Below are 16,627 nucleotides of genomic sequence, written 5' to 3'. Positions count from 1 at the left end.
CACACTCCAGGCCCCGGCACTGCGGGCTCCACTTCCCATGTACCCTAACATAATATGTTCTTTCCCCAAACCCCCAAGAGAGGGCGAGGTCCCCCTTTGCAGGTGCCACTCCGATCATATGCTCCTTGGGGCCTAGTTTACAAAGGGCTTCTTATCCTCCTGCCAGCTTCAGGGCTGCTGGGATCATCCTCACTTTAGACCCAAGGAAGAGAAGCACAGAGAAGTTGAGCAACTTGCTTGTGTCACACAGCAGAGCTGGGATGAAGCCTCCGTGTTCCTTCCACTGTGTGTCCCACCTGCTCCTTGCTAGTGCCCACCCCCTGCCCCAGCTCCAGATGCCACTGGCTGGCAGGAAAGGCAGAGCTGGACCTGGGGAACATGCCCAAGAGGGTCCGGGGCTGAAATGGTTGTGAAGGGTCTGGGTAGGAACCTGCTGTGGGCCTGTCCATGTGCCTGTCTGCGGAGGAGGCAGGGAGGTGCAGTGCCACACAGAGACGGAGCTGGCACTGGCCCAGGACAGCCCCAGGCCACAGGCCACTCACCTTCTGTAGTCAGAGCCGGCAGGAGGCCAAGGGAGAGAAAAGGCAAGGGTAGGAACGGTTAGCAGTCTGCAGCTCTCCCAGCTACCTCCCAGCGGGGGTGTGCTGCCCCCCAACCAGTCTGCAGTCTCATCCCTAGCCCGGGCTGCCCAGGAAGGTATGGCATTATGGCCATAGCACTGTCCCTGGGTGGCCCAAATCCTCACCCACAGCCTGCCCCATGTATGGGGTAGCCTGTGAAGATGTATGTTTTGGGGTACCTTGGGGCGGTGACGGGCTCTACCTGTGGGGCTCTCACCCGGGGTCCCACTCACCACAGTGGAGTCCACCTTGGGGCCACCATCGTCTGCCACCACCGTCAAGGTGTAGAAGTCACCCTTTTCCCGGTCCACCAGGCCCTTGACGGTGACCACACCCTGTGGGGAGGGGACCAGAGAGGAGAGTGACATCATCATACCCTGGGGGCAGAGGCCGCCCTGCCCCCAAGCAGTCCCGTGCTCCAGTCAAAGCAGACTCCCCTTGTGAATCCCCAACATCCGACCCACTTTCCCACCTTCCACGTCACTCCCTCTGCCTGGCAGAACATCTCCCCAGAGCTCTGTTGGCTTAAATCCTGCTTCTTTCTCAAATCTCACTCAGATGCCACCTCGTCCGTGTAGGCTGCCTGCTTCCCCAGCCAGGTAAGATCTCTCTCCTTTGGGCCTCCGGGCTCCATTTCTGTATCGTAGCCCTTTTCACATCCTCCCCTGGGGTGCTCAGATGGATGCACATCCCTGATTATTCCCACTTCTCCTCCCGGTTTACCAACTCTTTGAGGGCTGGGAAGGGTCTCATTCCTCTTTGTGATCCCAGTATTCCTTGGAATAAGACCTGTACCCCGCAGTGATTCATACTTTGCCTATTTTCAAAGAAGGGAGTCTGATAAAAGACACAACCAACCAGAGATGGAAGAGTAAGACCCAGATAGCAGATAAGAGCCTAGCTGCTGGTTAGCTAAGACTAACTAGTATGATGAAACAAGTTATATCTGAGCTTCCTAACAGCCAAGGTAAAAAGAGAAATGTGATGACTTGCACAGCTCTCATTGTCTCATAACAAGGTTACCAGGTTGCCTAGGTATAAACCTTGTCTTACCGCTGAGTATCGGGAGGGATGCCGCACAGGGGTATTTATCTCACAGACACTCTATGACAAAGAGGACAGCGCTGTGCATACAGAAGGAGCTTGAAAAATGTTGGTTTAGGGGTGCCTGGGTGGCTCAGTGGGTTAAGTCTCTGCCTTCGGCTCAGGTCATGATCTCAGGGTCCTGGGATCGAGGCCCGCATCGGGCTCTCTGCTCAGCAGGGAGCCTGCTTCCCGCCACCCCCCACCCCGGCCTGCCTCTCTGCCTACTTGTGATCTCTCTCTGTCAAATAAATGAATAAAATATTAAAAAAAAAAAGAGAGAAGAAATGTTGGTTAGCTTCAAAAGGACTGGGCTTCCTAGCCCTAGGGAGAGCCCTTGCTGCACCTGCTCTCAGCCCCCCTCACCGTGATGGCATCTATCTGGAAGAGGGCTTTGGCCTGGGCGCTGGTATAGGCGTCGAAGCGGTAGGTGATCTGGTTGAGGTTGTCGATGGAGTAGGCCTGGACCCGCACGATCTCAGTGCCCAGGGCCAGGTTTTCCAAGATGGCCACCTCGTAGGAGGCGTTGGAGAACTGCACAGCCTCGTCCAGCTCATTGAGGAGCGTGATGTAGACACTGCAGAAGCCCTGGTTGAAGGGGGGGGCCTGGTCGGTGGCAGACACGTTCATCAGGTAGCTGGTTTTGGTCTCATAGTCCAGGTAATCCACGGTGATGATGAGCCCTGTGCTCTCGTCAATCTCAAACTTGCCCTCGGCCCCAGACAGGATGCGGTAATTCACCAGGCCGCCGTCCCCTGCAGGAGGACACAAGAGTGTGCAGTCCCAGATGGGGGTGGGATGGCCCTGCGGCTTTCCAGGCTGCTCACGGCACAGCTGCTATTGGCCCCGGGGACCAGGTGAGCGGCCCTGGCTGGCCTGCCCAGTGTGTACTATCTCCCCACTTCTGGGGGTTGGGTTGCCCCAAGAGAAGTGACAGAGGATGGGGCCAGGGTCTATGCAGACAGCAAGGCCCAACACACACAACCCCTCTGGGGCTTGGCCTTGGCATGAGAGATGTGCTGGAGGGATTCTGTTCTGCTTCTGGAGCCTGAAATTCAAGCTCAAGTACCGACCCCTACCCCCGCCTTAGGTATTTGGACTAGTAGCAGTGGGGAAATCAGGGAGCTCTTATAAGGGGAGCTCTCATCTAGAAAGTATTGGACAAGGGCAGCATCCTCAGAAGTGGCCATGACTCCATTTGGTCCCTCCAGCTGAAGGGTGCTAGCACCAGGGACACCCTCCCCCGTCCTCCCCACTCCTCCACCTCAAATCCCTCGGCCTTGGTATATTCTCCAACCAGGAGCTCAAGCTGGGATTCTTTAGCTGAGGTCCACAGACTTCCAGGGGAGTGGCCATAAAACTGCTCAGGAAATCCCAGACTTCCTTGAAATCATTTGCAGAACTCAGAATGGATGTGCATTCTTCTAGGGATGGACACATAGCTCTCATGAATTTCTCAAAAGGATTCCTGACCCAGAAAAAGCCACGAACCATTGGTCAACAGTGACATATGTGGCCTGAATTGTATAAATGTGATCCATAAGGGACGGTAGATCTGAGAGTTTTCAGACCACTCCCTGCCCATCACCCCATAATGTGCCCCAGCGGGGCTGGGGATGCTGAGAGGGGCAGACATGAGGGAGGGGCTGGAGCTGGGACACAGGGAGCAGCTCGGGGAGCCTCTCCAGGGGGGCAGTGGACCCCCAGGAAAGAGCTCCACTCCAGCTGCATTTCTGGCCTGGGGCAGAGGCCCAAATAGCCGGGCCCCATGAAGATGGCTGCCGTGACCTGGCCACATTCTCCTTTGCTTTGCACTGCCAGCTGTGGCGGTCTGTCAGGCTTGGGGTCCTCGGTGAGGTCTGGGCTGCCCTTAGAGCACCCCAGAACACTGCCCCTTGTGAAGCCTGCATATGCCAGGCCCTGAGCAAGGCCCACAGGACATGGAGCTGCTGCTGGCTGGTGAGGCTGTGTGTGACAAGTCCTTTGCCTGACCCAGCCCTGCCCAGCCTCCAGCCAAAGGCTAGCCAGGAGCTACCGGCTCCTCCAGCGAGAAACCTAGACTTTCCAATCTCGGGGCCTCCCCTCCCTCCATCCAGAGACTGGGATAGCTCCCTGATTCCAGTCCTTCTAGGCCTGGGCTTCTGGGGCAGATGCCCCCAGCACTGTCCCTAGAGCTCCTCCCCAGCTGCTGAATGAGGGAGCCTGCGGCACCCTGAGGATGACAGTCCCTGCAGGAGTGCGAGGGACGAGCTGCAGAGGGTGACTCTGGGGAAAGCCGGACTCACCGGTGTCTCGATCTGTGGCTCGGACGACGATGACTGACGTGCCGACCCCCGCGGTCTCTCGAAGCCCCAGGCGGCTGTACTGCTGCTGTGTGAACACGGGGGCCTCATCGTTGACGTCCTCCACATACACGATCACCTGTCGGAGTCAGACCAGGGGCGGAAGGTCAAGGTGGGGTGGAGACCTGAGAAGCCCAGGGCTGGCCCTTCTAGGCCTGCATGTGCGATCACTGTTCTGCTGGGCCAGTGGGGAGCTCCCGATGGTCAATCACCAAACACCCCCACCTGGCACAGTACCAGGCATGGAGCAGGGGCTCAAACATCACTTGATCTTCCTCCTGGCATTGCTCCTAACCCTATGGGAACCTGTGACTGATTAGTGACTCTTCTGGACCATCGAATTGCTCAGCTAGGCAACAGTAATAGATCAGCCTTGTAAATCATGCTCTGGGCCACGTCCAGTGTTGGCAGAAAGAGGAAATGAGCCAGTCTTCGCAGAAGTGCTTAAAAAGGCTGAAGGGACCCCATTTGAATATCAAAGTCTATCTGGGAACATAGACACAAAAATGTTCATTATGACTGGAGCAGAGAACGTTTGTACTCAGACCCTTCTAGATTATCGGACACTTTCTCTGGGGCTTCTCTCTGCCAGCAGCCAGAGACCACCGTGGCTCTTGGTGGTGGGGGGAAGGGGTAGGGATGGGGGGGTGGCGGGGGAGACACACTCACCCCACCCCACCCCACCCAGGCTGTTGGAACACACACACCCAGAGAGCTGGAAGTGCCTGGGAATTATGTCCCCTGGGGCAGCCCTTACCCAAGATTGATGGGTGTGGACTCCACACTCCGCTTCCTCAGCCCTGACTGGCTAGTGGCAGTGATTCTCTCCAGAGCTCCCCACGGGGCTGAGTCAAAATTCCCTGGTTGCCTTTCCTTCCCTGGTCTTGCACCCCTTCCAGCTTTTCCTGGGGACACTTCCTGCTTATCATCTTCCTATCAACTCTTGTCCCAGGATTGGTTTTCAGGAGCCTGGCCAAGATAGTGGCTCTATCTGAATGGTGGGATTAGGCATCATTTCCAACACCACTTATTTGTGCTTTCTAATTGTTCTTTAAACAACACACAGATCTTGCACAATAGAAGAAAAACATCATGGAGAGAGATCTGGGTCACAGCAATATATATATATTTTTTTGGTTATAGCGCCTGCCCCTGCCCCGCACATACACACAAGAGCACAGGGAGGGTCTTGCCAGGGACCAGGGTGGTAGGGGAGGAGAGGGTGTCGTAGAGTGTTGGTGCTTAAGGAGCCACAAAAAGGCTCAGGGCCTTGGCTCTCCCAGATTGGGGGATGGAGGCTCAGGGAGGGGGAGGGACTTATCCAAGGCTTCATGGTAACTGAAGGGGCAGGAAAGAGAAGGGGGGCCCTCCTGGTTCTCAGTCTACCAACCCCTATTCCTCTTTGCGCAATGCTGGGGATGAGCTGGCCTCGGAACAGGAGACCACCTCCTTCCAGCCTGAGAGAACCAGGGTCAGCAGGAGCTTGCCAGCAGTGTGGAAGCGGCAAACAGAGCATGGGCAAGAGTGTGCAACACAGATTTCACACAAGCTCACCGGCGTCATGTCAGGGGCCGCAGCACAATCGACAACACGAATATTGGATTTCTGATTAATCACCACCTTTGGGATCAGCCCTGGCTCCTCTCCTGGGCTTAGCTGGGAATTTGCTGGAGAAGTGAGAGGCCTTCTGTAGCGGAACGGGTGGCCTGACCAGTGGAGAACATTAGCAGTGGTTGTGGGGGGGTGTTACAGAGTTAGGGGGAGGGGAGGCATAGAGGAGTAAAGGTTTCTCTATCTTCCTGGCTCTTGGGGTTTCTTGCAGCCCTGTTGCATCATCACATTTTCATGTCCAGACATCTAGAACCCACTATGCAAATTAAAGTGCCCACCCCAGAGCACAGCTGTTCACAAGCCGGAACTTTCTAAGTTTGGCTTCACCAAGAACTTGGCTGGGAAGATCCTGGGTGGGGTAGGTGTGGGGGGAATTTGCATGGATGAATTTCGGGAACTCACTTGCTGTAAACAGAAACTAACCATCCATCTTTCAAGATCCTGAGCCTTCCCCTTCCTGAGTCTGCTTGTCCAACTGGCCTTTATTCCAGGGATCGCAGGGGCACAAGCTGGGCCGATGGGCCAGGACAATAAGGGGCGTGTGTGGCACGGAGCCTGGGTGTGGCCCATGCTCCATAGGGCTGGCTCCACGCCACTGTCCTCTTGTCGGTTTCAGCCTTGTTTTTAGCAGCAGAGACAGGAGGCATAATGGTGTGTGGTTTGCAAACCTGAGACACACAGATGTACAGGAAACGCACAGGTCTGCCAAGTTCTTAAAAGCGGGAGGGCTCAGCTACTGAGCTCCTGGGCCACAATGGAGAAGCAGCCCCACTGTCTGTGTTGTGCTGTGCCCTCCGGCGGAGTCAGGGCAGGAGATCTGAGTGCGCATAAGTGCATGCTTGCACGGTGTAGGTGAGGCCCCCGTCTCTAGGAGGGCCTTTCACTCCCTGCTCCTGGTGCTCGTCTGCACTGTCCCTGGTCTCGAAAGCAGGAACTGGAGACTGTGGTTGGTCCCCAGAAGCCATCTCTGCAGGGCAAATGAATCTGGGGCAAAGCTGGAGTCCCCATTCTGTCTTTAGGGAAGTTCCCAGGTTTCGTGGGGGCTCAGAGGGGCAGGGGCTCTGTCTGACAAAGGCTATCCTACCTCTGCCCTGGGTGCTTGCTCATATATTCCCACCTTAAAGTGATTTGGGTGTTATGCAGCAGACTCTGGACCCTGCAGGGCCTGTATGTGAGGCCACAGAGTGTAGGGACTGAGAGAGCAGCCCCGCATGGACTGCTGGGGTGTGAAGCCACCTATTCCCTTACTGCTATGCAACCCTAAACACGGTGGCCAATCCCTCTCTGCCTCAGTCTTCTCCTCTATACAATGGGTATGATAACAGTGCCTACCTCGTGGGGCTGTTATGAGGGTTAAATGAGCTCAAGGGCATAAAGCATACGGTTAGGTACCACTTGAGGATTTACTATTCCTCAGGGTTCATGGGGAAAGGAACAAAGGAGGGTAGGCAAGCAGGTGTGCTTCTGGGTGTCCCATCCCCCCACTGACCGGCCCAGCCTGGCTTTGAGCTGTATTTTATTTATTTATTTGACAGACAGAAATCACAAGTAGGCAGAGAGGCAGGCTAGAGAGAGAGGAAGGGAAGCAGGCTCCCTGCTGAGCAGAGAGCCCGATGCGGGGCTCGATCCCAGGACCCTGGGATCATGACCTGAGCTGAAGGCAGCGGCTTTAACCCACTGAGCCACCCAGGCGCCCCTTAAAAATAAAATATTAAAAAAAAAAAGTTTGCAGTCACAATGTCAAGGCTGACAGGAGTAGCTCTGGAGAGAGGTACCCACCTGCTCCTGGGAGGGTGCAGAGCGAGAGGGCCACGGGAGGGGCTGTAATTAGGAAGCTTCAAGTCCAGGTAGCCAACCCAAGCTACGGTGACGTCATTCCCGTGGCCTGAAGCGGGCCCCACAAAGAGCGCCCTCTGACGTGGGTGCCCTTATCAGTGTGTGCCTGAGCAATTCACAGCCCTCCAGGGGAATGGGACTGTGTGGGGTTGCTCCGGTGCACCTTCAGGTAACTGAGTGTGACCCCCCCTCGCCAGCACCTGGCATCATCCGGAGCAGCCCCAAGGTGGAAACTTGACCCCTGGGAACGGACCCCCTCAGCCATTCCCACCCAGGGAAGAGTTCACTCGGAGGGCTAGCTGTAAAGGACCCAGACTGCTTTTTCCATCTCCCCCTGGGGCAAAGCTGAGGGGGCAAACCCAGCAGGAGATGGGCCAAGGCTGAGTCACCCACTCCCCAGCACCCCTGGCATGATGGTGACCCCCCGCGGGCTGCTATTCATTGTTTCCAGCCTGGGGAAAGAGTGTGGTGGAGATGGGGCTGATAAGCAGCTCAGTGTGCTCCACTCAGTCCTGGGGAAAAGTCCCTGCTCACTCCCCACCCCGGCTTTTCCCATCTTCCTCCTACTCTTCACCTCTGGGCTCTGACTCATTTTCCACCTGGTTCGGGGGCAGAGGCTGGGAGCTGCTGAGTGTGCAGTGGGGGGAGGGTGGGGTGACCTCGAGGGGTCATCGCATTTCCCTCAGCCATGTCCCTGCCACTGGGCACAAGAGTGCCTCAACCAGCCCAGCCAGGAGGAAGATCTGTGTGTCTGTTTCTGCCCCTTCAGGAAGACAAGGGTTTAATTTGATCTCAGACACATGGGGCAGGAGCTCGTGGTGAGTGAGGTGGGCAGGAAAGGACACATTTGACAGGGCAGCTGGGGGTGGTAACTGGAATATTTGGGGGACACTTTCAATGGAGAATGCACTGAACCTGGAGTTGGAGGATGGGGCTCAAGTCCTGGTTCTATCACCCGGGACCCCTCCGCTCCTCAGCTCCCTCACGTGTAAGATCAAGTTGGCAATGTCTCTAATCTCAAGGTCATATTTGCGAGATTTCCTTCTGAGATGTGCAGGCAGGGGGGTTAGTAATGTGAGGATACCTCCTTCGTCCCTGAGGAGAGACAGCAGTATCACTGACCCCCTTCCACACCTGGAGAAACTGAGTCTCGGAGCAAAACGACACTTCCGGGATCCCAGGCCGGGCTTCGGCATCCCCTCCCGCAACTGTAGCCTCGGGTCATTCAGCACCTAAATGCATGGTGGCCTGCCCCCACCGGGCCCTGGCTGGTGGCCCTCTCTGGGCCGGTTGTGGTCTCGGCCCACCGCACCCCGCCTCCCGGCATCTTACCCTGACGGAGCTCCGCATGGGGCCCAGGTCGTGGTTGTAAGCCTCCACTATCAGCACATGGGATGAGTTGCGCTCTCGGTCCAGGGGCCGGGGCCCTCGCATCAGGAGCCCATTGCTGATGTGGATCCGGAAGTTGTTGCCATGGTTACCTGAGTGGAGGGAGAGAGGAGATGCATGGGCTCCAGCCTGGAGCAAGACATGCGATGCTCGTGGCATAGTGTGTGTGTGTGGGGGGGGGTGGACAGGGGAAGTGGGAGACCCTGACCCTCAGAAGGCTGATCCTGCCCAGAGGTCTTGGGAGCCTGGCTGAGGCCCACGATGGTAAGAAGTCGTCTGCCTCACACTACCATGGCCTGGAAGGATTTGAGGGAGAGGGCGGGAGCCTGCCTAGTACCCTCCTTATGGGAAGGCTGGGCGTCCCTTGATACTCCCATACTCAGACGTGTCAGTGGATTCAATATTTCAGAAGGATCTGGGGCACTACAAAAAGAGGAACTAAAACCAAATTCTTTGTGGGTGGTTGAACTGATGGTTTTGTGTACATCTTTGGGCTAGTCCAATACCCACTGTGTCATCTTGGGGTATCGGCACTCTGATTTTCCTTTAGGGATCCACCCCCCTCTACTCTCAGTCCAGATGCTTTGTGTGAGGGTGCTCTTACCCTGATTTCCAGAGTGGGCAGGTCAGCAGATCTCTGGCCAATAGTAATTAGTTCAGGGATGGTCCCATGCTATATGTTGGGCCAATGACCATCTCCGGAGGGCTCGCTGCTGGGGGCTGCCCTATCCCAAGGCCCCCTCAGTCAGGGTGATATCCCTTGGCTTTGCTTCCCAGACTCCTGGCAGCCCAGAGAAGCTCTGCCATCCTTAGGGGTGCCCACTCACCTTGAAGGATGCGGTACCACACACGCCCAAACTCGCCCTCATCCGCGTCTGTGGCTTTCAGCTAAGGGAGAAAGAGACACATGGTCACTCCTAGAATTCCACCCCACAAGAAGAGAAGATCGTGTATGAAGCCCCTCTCCTGCCCTCCACACCACCCCCAGCCCATCCGGGCCAACCCGTGGTTTCCCACAGAAGCTGGGGTCATGAGAGGGAAGGACACGTCTGTCTGCCTCCTTGCCCCATGAAGACACCTGTTGATGGCTCTCTGCTGCCTTGTATGGCAGGGGACCATCCAGCTCTGCTCTTTGATCCTCCAGGAGGGTCTTGGGGAGAATGGGGGGAGAAGGTGGATAATGGATGGCACGATAGCTCTCCAGATCTAGACTTTACGGGGTCAGCCCATAGGAACCTGCTTCCCTCCTTCAGCCTTTTGAGATCCCAGGAGCCTTGTCCCAGTGGGGTGGGGGTGGGGGCAGGAGGCTGGATTGAGGGGCTGCTTCTTGCCCACACTTTCTAGATCTGAAACCATTCCCGCCATACTGAGTCCCAGCTGGGCACTGTGTCCTGTGACAGCCACTCTGTAGAAACCCCCAAATCCCACCTCCTACCAGGTGGCTCCATCCTCAAGCACCTACACATTTGCTCCGGTCTAGTTTCAGACGCCACCCCGCCCCCCTCGGTTGGCGGTGCCTCAGGCTCCTGAGTGGTCTCTGGTGGAACCTGGGGGCATGCTGTTCTCACTGAGAGATACTATGTGGTGTTTATCCTTTTCCACATGGAGTCCAGCCTCGAGGCTGCGGGCAGAGTCACAGCTGGCCCCGCGGCGAGTCCTGTCCAACCAAGAACTGAACACCTACTCTACCCTGAAGTGAGAAGAGAGATGGCTCCCCTGGAAGGCGAGGCAGGAAGAGGCTTCACTCCGTGTGGCTGGGAGGACCCAGGGCCTCGGAACGTAGTCTTGGTTGGTGGTGAATTACTTTGTGATACTCTGGACCTCTCCCTTCGTCCAGGTCTGCCCTCCTCTCTCCACCTCTCCCCGCAACCCTGTGGTGCGCACTGGGGCCGCCATGTTCTTATGGACCATGGCCAGCGGTGACTGGTCTGGGAGAAGGTACCTGATCCAGACTGGATCCATCTCATCCTTCGCTGGGACTTTGGACCTTGGGCCCAGAAAAAAAGCAAGTCCGTCTTCCTACTGGTAAGAACTGAGAGGACGTGAGCAACCCTTCTACCACTCCCTCCTCACCAGCTCTGCCCAAGCCACACCGATCTCCTTTTGTATCTTGAATGCCAAATGTGTGCTGTTTCCTCCATTGGCCAGCCCTCCCTCCAGATACTTGTGTGCTTGCTCCCTCACATTCTCCGGGTTTCTGCTCAAATATCATCTCCTCATCCAGCCTTCTCGGAGCAATGTTATACGGAACTGCATTCCCCACTCTAATACTTAGGCTGTCCCCACCCCCGTCAGCTGCTGACCTACCGCATCCAAGCTTACTTTCTACATTCCCAGAGAGGAGGGGCCCTTGTCCACTGTTACCTCCCCAGAGGGGATGCTCTGGCTTCCGGGAAGAATGGCGGCTGGAGGAGGGGATGCGTGTGGGGGGGTGCAGGGGGCGGTGAAGGTTGTGGGGAGGTCTGGAGAGCCACCACCTGGAGGGGCTCCAAGGGCCCACCAGAACTATAAGGAGCAAGCCATGCTGTCGCTCAATCCTGTACCTTCTGCCCCAAGAGCTCTTGGACCTTTGAAAATGTCTCTGACCCCTCGCTTCTGTAGCCAGACACCTTCAAAGGGCAGGTAGTTTTCTGGAAAGTTGAGGGGTAAGCCTGGACGGTGAGGGGCCCAAGGACACAGGAGGGGAGGAGGAGCACGGGAGCTGTCGGGGCCTACCCCTCTGCTGCTGGGCTGTAGCCCCTCTCCCCTCTCCCTGGTAACCCAGAGGCTGGAGGCCAGCAGGCACTGAATAGCAAGCTGCTGGCCGCCGACCATACCATTCAGACGCCCAGTGGGGGAAGGTGAGAGCGGCTGTGAGGCCGTGAGCCCCTCCCCGTAGCTTCCCAGTGCATCTAACCCGGGCCCCTGCAAGGGCTCCAAGGAGACCGGCTGGAGTGAGGCCCTGGGAGGGCTTGGGAGTGACAGGCTCCTCTGCAGGGCTCCCCTCTCCCTCTGCCTGGCCCAGTTGCCATCCCTACCCTCTTGGCTGTCCCCTCCCCCAAGGCAGGGCCCAAACTCTTCCAGACAAAGCCAGGGCTAGCTGGAGAGTGAGTGAAGACGGCCCACTCTGCCCAGCCTGGCTGACTGAGGGGCACAGGGCACCGCAGAGTCCAGGGCAGGCGAGGGTCACAGTTGGCACCTGCTGCTCCTTGGCCCTCCTGTGGACAGTTAAGACGACCTTTCGACCCAGCTTGGGACGGCTGAGCGCTGGCTTTAAGGTCAGTGCTCGGGGACTGCAGGAAAAGGCTTGGTGAAGAAAGTGGGGCCAGGCGCTTGCTGGGGTACTCTGGGGAGGATGTGAGGGTACGCTCAGACTTGGGGAATCCCTCTGCTTTTGTAGAAAGTGGAAACAGGGCCCAGAGCAGGATAGTGACTAGCCCAAGGCCACATAGCAAGATGTGTTCTGAGGTTAGTCCCTGTGCTGCAGCCAGCACTGCTCTACAGAGTTCTGAGGGAAGAAAGAAGGTTCTAGAATGAACTTGCAGTGATATGTCCAGAGCAGGGCCTGCCAGTGTGCCTTTGGCTTGTGAGCGAGGGTAAGATTTAACTGCCCCTCAAGACTATTCCTAGCCTTGGTCTGGTGGAGGCCTCTTTTCTCTGCAAGCAGCTGGCCCTTGCTGGATCAGAGGGCCTGTAAAGGGGCTGGCAGCTGGTTTTGCCACGGGTTCCAAGGAGGGTGGCTTGATATTTTCAAGCACTTGAGAATCTCTTGCTTCTAAGAAAACTACTAAAATGTTAATTACAGCCTCATTTATCTTTTTTGTTCAAGTGCTTCTGTGGGGACTGAAGTCTGGACCAGCTTTGCTAGCCCAACAGGATCTCCCGATCCCTGTGTGGGCCTTACAGTCCTATCAGCACTAATGGGATTGAGACCTCCCCCACTTCTGATTGCCCTTTTCTCCCTCCTAGCCAAATACTGCTCTGGGCGGCAGGAAAGAGGGCCAGTTTTCTCCCTGTGGGAGATGGTGTGGGCACATCCCATCCCTTCTCCGTGCTCATAGGCAAGGGCAGGCCAAACCTCACATAGCTGCCCAGCCAGAGTGCTTTCCAGGCCCGGTGCCTGAAAGGCAGAGGCCATGGGCAGCTAGACGGGCATCAAAATTTCCAGCTTGGAGTTGGGAGGGGTCATGTTCTGTCTGGAAAGCCTGGAAGGAGTGATGGCAGGGAATGGGTGGGCGGTGGGGGTGGGGGTGCCCTGATTGCCCTCCGGTGGCTGGGCACAGGACAAGGCTGTAGGCAGGAAGGAGGCTGAGCGCAGGGAGCTGGGAGTGAGGTCCTGCCGCTGCTGGTGAGTGCTTGGGGGTAGGGATGGGGGCTCCAGAGGGTGGGGGCTGGGTGTCCCCTCTATGCTCCCTACATGCATAGCACACCTCAGCCCACCGACAGAGCCTTGATGTGACTCCGCTGAGCCGCTAGAAACTCAACTGTAAGTTTATTCTAGGCTGTGAGCTGGAGCAGGAGGAGAGTAACTTGCTATCCCTCATCTTTTTTTATTAAGATCCTCTTGGGGACTTTTCTGTCTTGTGTTTGTAGAAATCAAAGATCACCCATGCTGGCCTGTGAGCTGAAGGTAACCTGTGTGTTTTGTGTGGCCTGTTCTAGTGTTTCAAATATTTGAAAATTCATTTCAAATTTTGGTGGGGGGGGTGGTTCAAGTTTGTTTACTTTGTAGCATATCCCCCCTCCCCAGTCTCTGGCTTTAACCAAATTTGAAACAGTTGTCAACATTTAAATGTCAGGAACATCTACCTGAAAAAATCCTGGCAATTTCTGGCTTCTCTTGGGAAACAGGAAGGGCTGACCAACCACACTGAGCCGGTGTTTCATCAGCCTGGCCGAGGCACCCCCACCTCCCTGAGGGCCCTCTCTGCATAGACCTGCCACCTGCCCTCTGTGGCCACATGTTACCTACTGGCCAGGCCCTCTAGGTATTTTCATCTGCAACTCCAGATATATTTAACCAGAAGCTCAGCCTAATTTTCCACCTCCAAAGATCCTCTGGTGAGCTCCCTTTAGTGGGCTGGTCATGAGTGAAAGCAGGTAACTGGTGTCTGGTGAGGAGGGGTGTGTTCTGAGCCCCACCTCATGAACCCTGTGGCTCTCTTTGTCAATTATTTCTCACCTGTTCTAGGAGTGGCTCGTGATCCCAGAGGACTGGGGAGCCACAGGGCCAGGAGTCAGGAAACCTGCTTCTGGCCTTTTCTCAGCCATGGCTCACAGTGTGGGTCTGGGCTTGGCCTTCCCTCGTTGGGGTCTCAGATTCCTTACTTGTCATGGGAGCAGGCTGGGCTGCATTGGGAAGCACCAACAGGAATGCCCATGGGAACGGGCAGATGGAATATGGATCTGCCATGGAGTATGGTGATCTGGGGGCCAGACACCTGTCTGAAGGGGACAACTGCTACTCGACCTTGCTACTGGGTGCCAGGCACCAACCGGCCCTGTGTTGCCACTGTTGAAATTCCGGGATTTCCAGAGAAGCCAGATATCCAGATATTTATGTGAAATCTCTTGGGGTTTGGTCTGTGACTTCTAAAATATTCACAATTAATTGAAATTTATAAAAACACTAGACCCAAGGACTCAATGAAACATACCTGTGGGTCCCCAGTTGGCAGCCCCGGTGTTAGATGATTGTCAGGGTCCTTGCCAGCTGCAGCACCCTATAACTGAGGACTCGTTCCGGGTCAGGGAGCAACCTACTGATGCAGCTGGCCGGACGTCCCCAGGGTTTTAGGTACAAGAATTGATTTTGCAACGCCAAGAGGCAGTACCCTCCTGTCTCCTCTGGGCAGGTGGGCAGGGGATATAGCAGAAAGAGGACCTGAGTTCGGGACCAGCTTCATCACTTCCTGCTATGTGACCTGAGACTTGTCAGCCTCTCTGGTCCTCCCTGTTCTAACCTGTAATATGGCCATGATGCCGTCTGCAGCTAGGTTAGCAGCCCCCAGCCACCACCAATGTTCCCTTCCCTTTCCAGCCCCTGGGCTCAACTGACTTGCCTCTGAGCTCCTGTCCCCTTCCTGTTGCAGGAGCCATGAGCACACAGGGTCCCAGCCCCCTGGCCTTCCTCACAGCTCCTGTCACTCCCGGCAGCAGCACAGAGGCAGCAGACCCCCTCCCCATGCTCATCGCCCTTGCCTGCATCTTCCTCCTGCTGGCCAGCTGTTTGCTGTTCATGACCCTCTGCAAACCGGCAGCGCTGGACCCAACGCAGCGCCGGGCTCGGGAGTGCATGCCCCACCACCCTGGGAGCCCCAGCGAGCCCCAGCTCCGGCTCTGGAAGCGCCTGGGCTCTCTGCGCCGCTCCCTGCACAGCTTCCGCAGGGGCAGGCCTGCTCCCCGACGCCCCCTGCCGGGCTGTGATGACAACCGGGACTGTGACTGCACGGAATCCACCAAAATGTGACCGGGTGGCCCTGCCCTCCAGGACCCACCCGGGACCCACCCTCGGACCCTCCTGTCTTGGACAGAGCCTGGAATCAGGGGCTGCAGAGGACGTGGGACACACATTCAGCCCCAGTGGTCCCCTGTGTCCCTGGACCCATGGCCTTTCCCAGAGACTGCCCTAGGAGGAATACAGGCTTCTCTACAGACCCTCCAGCTACTGCCTGCTGAAAGACCGCTAGGCTGACTGGGGGGCCAGAGGGTACAGCCTGTGGCCCCTGGTACCCTCCCCTCTGGCTCCCAGACACCAACAGAAGTCCTGCTCACCCTCCAAGTGCCAAAGCCAAGTGTGAATTCCAGTGGGAGTTGCTAAATGGCCAAGGGTTCCCTCCAGGCAAGCAAAATACTCAGCCCACATGGCAGGCAAGGTACTCTTTTTCTCTCTGCACCAACTCAGTGCCCTAGGCAAGATGAAAGCCTGGGGTTTCTCTCCTTGGAATTCCTGGGCCCTACCAGCATTCACCTGAAATCCCCGGGAGCTGCCAGCACCCTTTTGGTGGGTGAGATTCCCCGGTGCCCACTGGGAGGAGAGCAAGCAGGAGGCTCTCAACAATTCCCAGCTGGTCACCATCTTGGCAGCCATCTTGGTGGCCCCACCCACCTTGCAGGTGCTGACATTACCATGGACCAGGAAGGGGCTGAGAATGGGTTAAGGAGCTCCTTGAGAGGCCAGGACCTGTGCTATCAGAGTGGTGGGAGGCAATGTCAGAAGCTAGAAGTGATGCCAGCTGGGCTCTGAGAACATGTCATAGTGCTCCTGCCTCACCCGGGGGGTGGAGGCATCCTCCCTTTGGGGCAGGAGGGTCCAAGACCTCTCCAGGACAGCACCTCAGGTCTGGAGCACCTAGGTCTACTCTCTTTGAGTTTTTGGCAATTGCGTCATTGACTGGCTACCTGTCACAGCAAAATCACTCTGGAGTGGATGTCTCAGCATTCCAAAACCCCAAATTCTCCCCACAGGGCCGTGCTTGGACACTCCGACTCCCAGATTTGGAGAATGGTCAGAGGGGTTCTGAGTTGCCTACCTCCTGCTCCAGAGAGTCAGCTGGCCAGGGCCACCTGGTGCCCCGCCATGGGCTGCCCCAGCTCCCCCGTGCTTTGTGCAACTCATGGTGCAGTCAGCTGGGTCTTCTCCAAGACTGAGCTCCAGTTTTGCCCCTTGCTCCCAGTGGTTCCAGCTCCAGAACCATCCCTGGTCTCCAACTGCTGGCTAGAGAAAGCCAGAGCTCCCTAGGCTGACATTCAGTGCCTTCTGGGAGC

At 56.6% G+C, this 16,627-nt stretch overlaps 2 protein-coding genes across 8 annotated transcripts in view; one reads left to right on the top strand and one right to left on the bottom strand.

Annotated features, from left to right (window-relative positions):
- Positions 1–16,627, bottom strand: part of CDH23 (cadherin related 23) — a 355,087-nt gene that overhangs the window by 79,733 nt on the left and 258,727 nt on the right. For all 7 annotated transcript variants that reach the window (XM_044239712.1, XM_044239715.1, XM_044239714.1 and 4 more), the window contains 6 exons: positions 9,709–9,769; positions 8,825–8,973; positions 3,989–4,124; positions 2,070–2,458; positions 854–955; positions 543–545 (listed from right to left, as the gene is read on the bottom strand). In XM_044239712.1, coding sequence (XP_044095647.1) covers positions 543–545; positions 854–955; positions 2,070–2,458; positions 3,989–4,124; positions 8,825–8,973; positions 9,709–9,769 — 840 coding nt within the window. The remainder of the gene's footprint in view (positions 1–542; positions 546–853; positions 956–2,069; positions 2,459–3,988; positions 4,125–8,824; positions 8,974–9,708; positions 9,770–16,627) is intronic.
- Positions 14,958–15,329, top strand: C2H10orf105 (chromosome 2 C10orf105 homolog). Its single transcript, XM_044239723.1, has one exon. The coding sequence runs from the start codon at positions 14,958–14,960 to the stop codon at positions 15,327–15,329; it is 372 nt and encodes a 123-aa protein (XP_044095658.1).

Source organism: Neovison vison, chromosome 2 (assembly GCF_020171115.1).
Source record: "Neovison vison isolate M4711 chromosome 2, ASM_NN_V1, whole genome shotgun sequence".
NCBI classification, from domain to species: domain Eukaryota; kingdom Metazoa; phylum Chordata; class Mammalia; order Carnivora; family Mustelidae; genus Neogale; species Neogale vison.
This window is presented reverse-complemented; position numbering and strand designations above follow the sequence as displayed.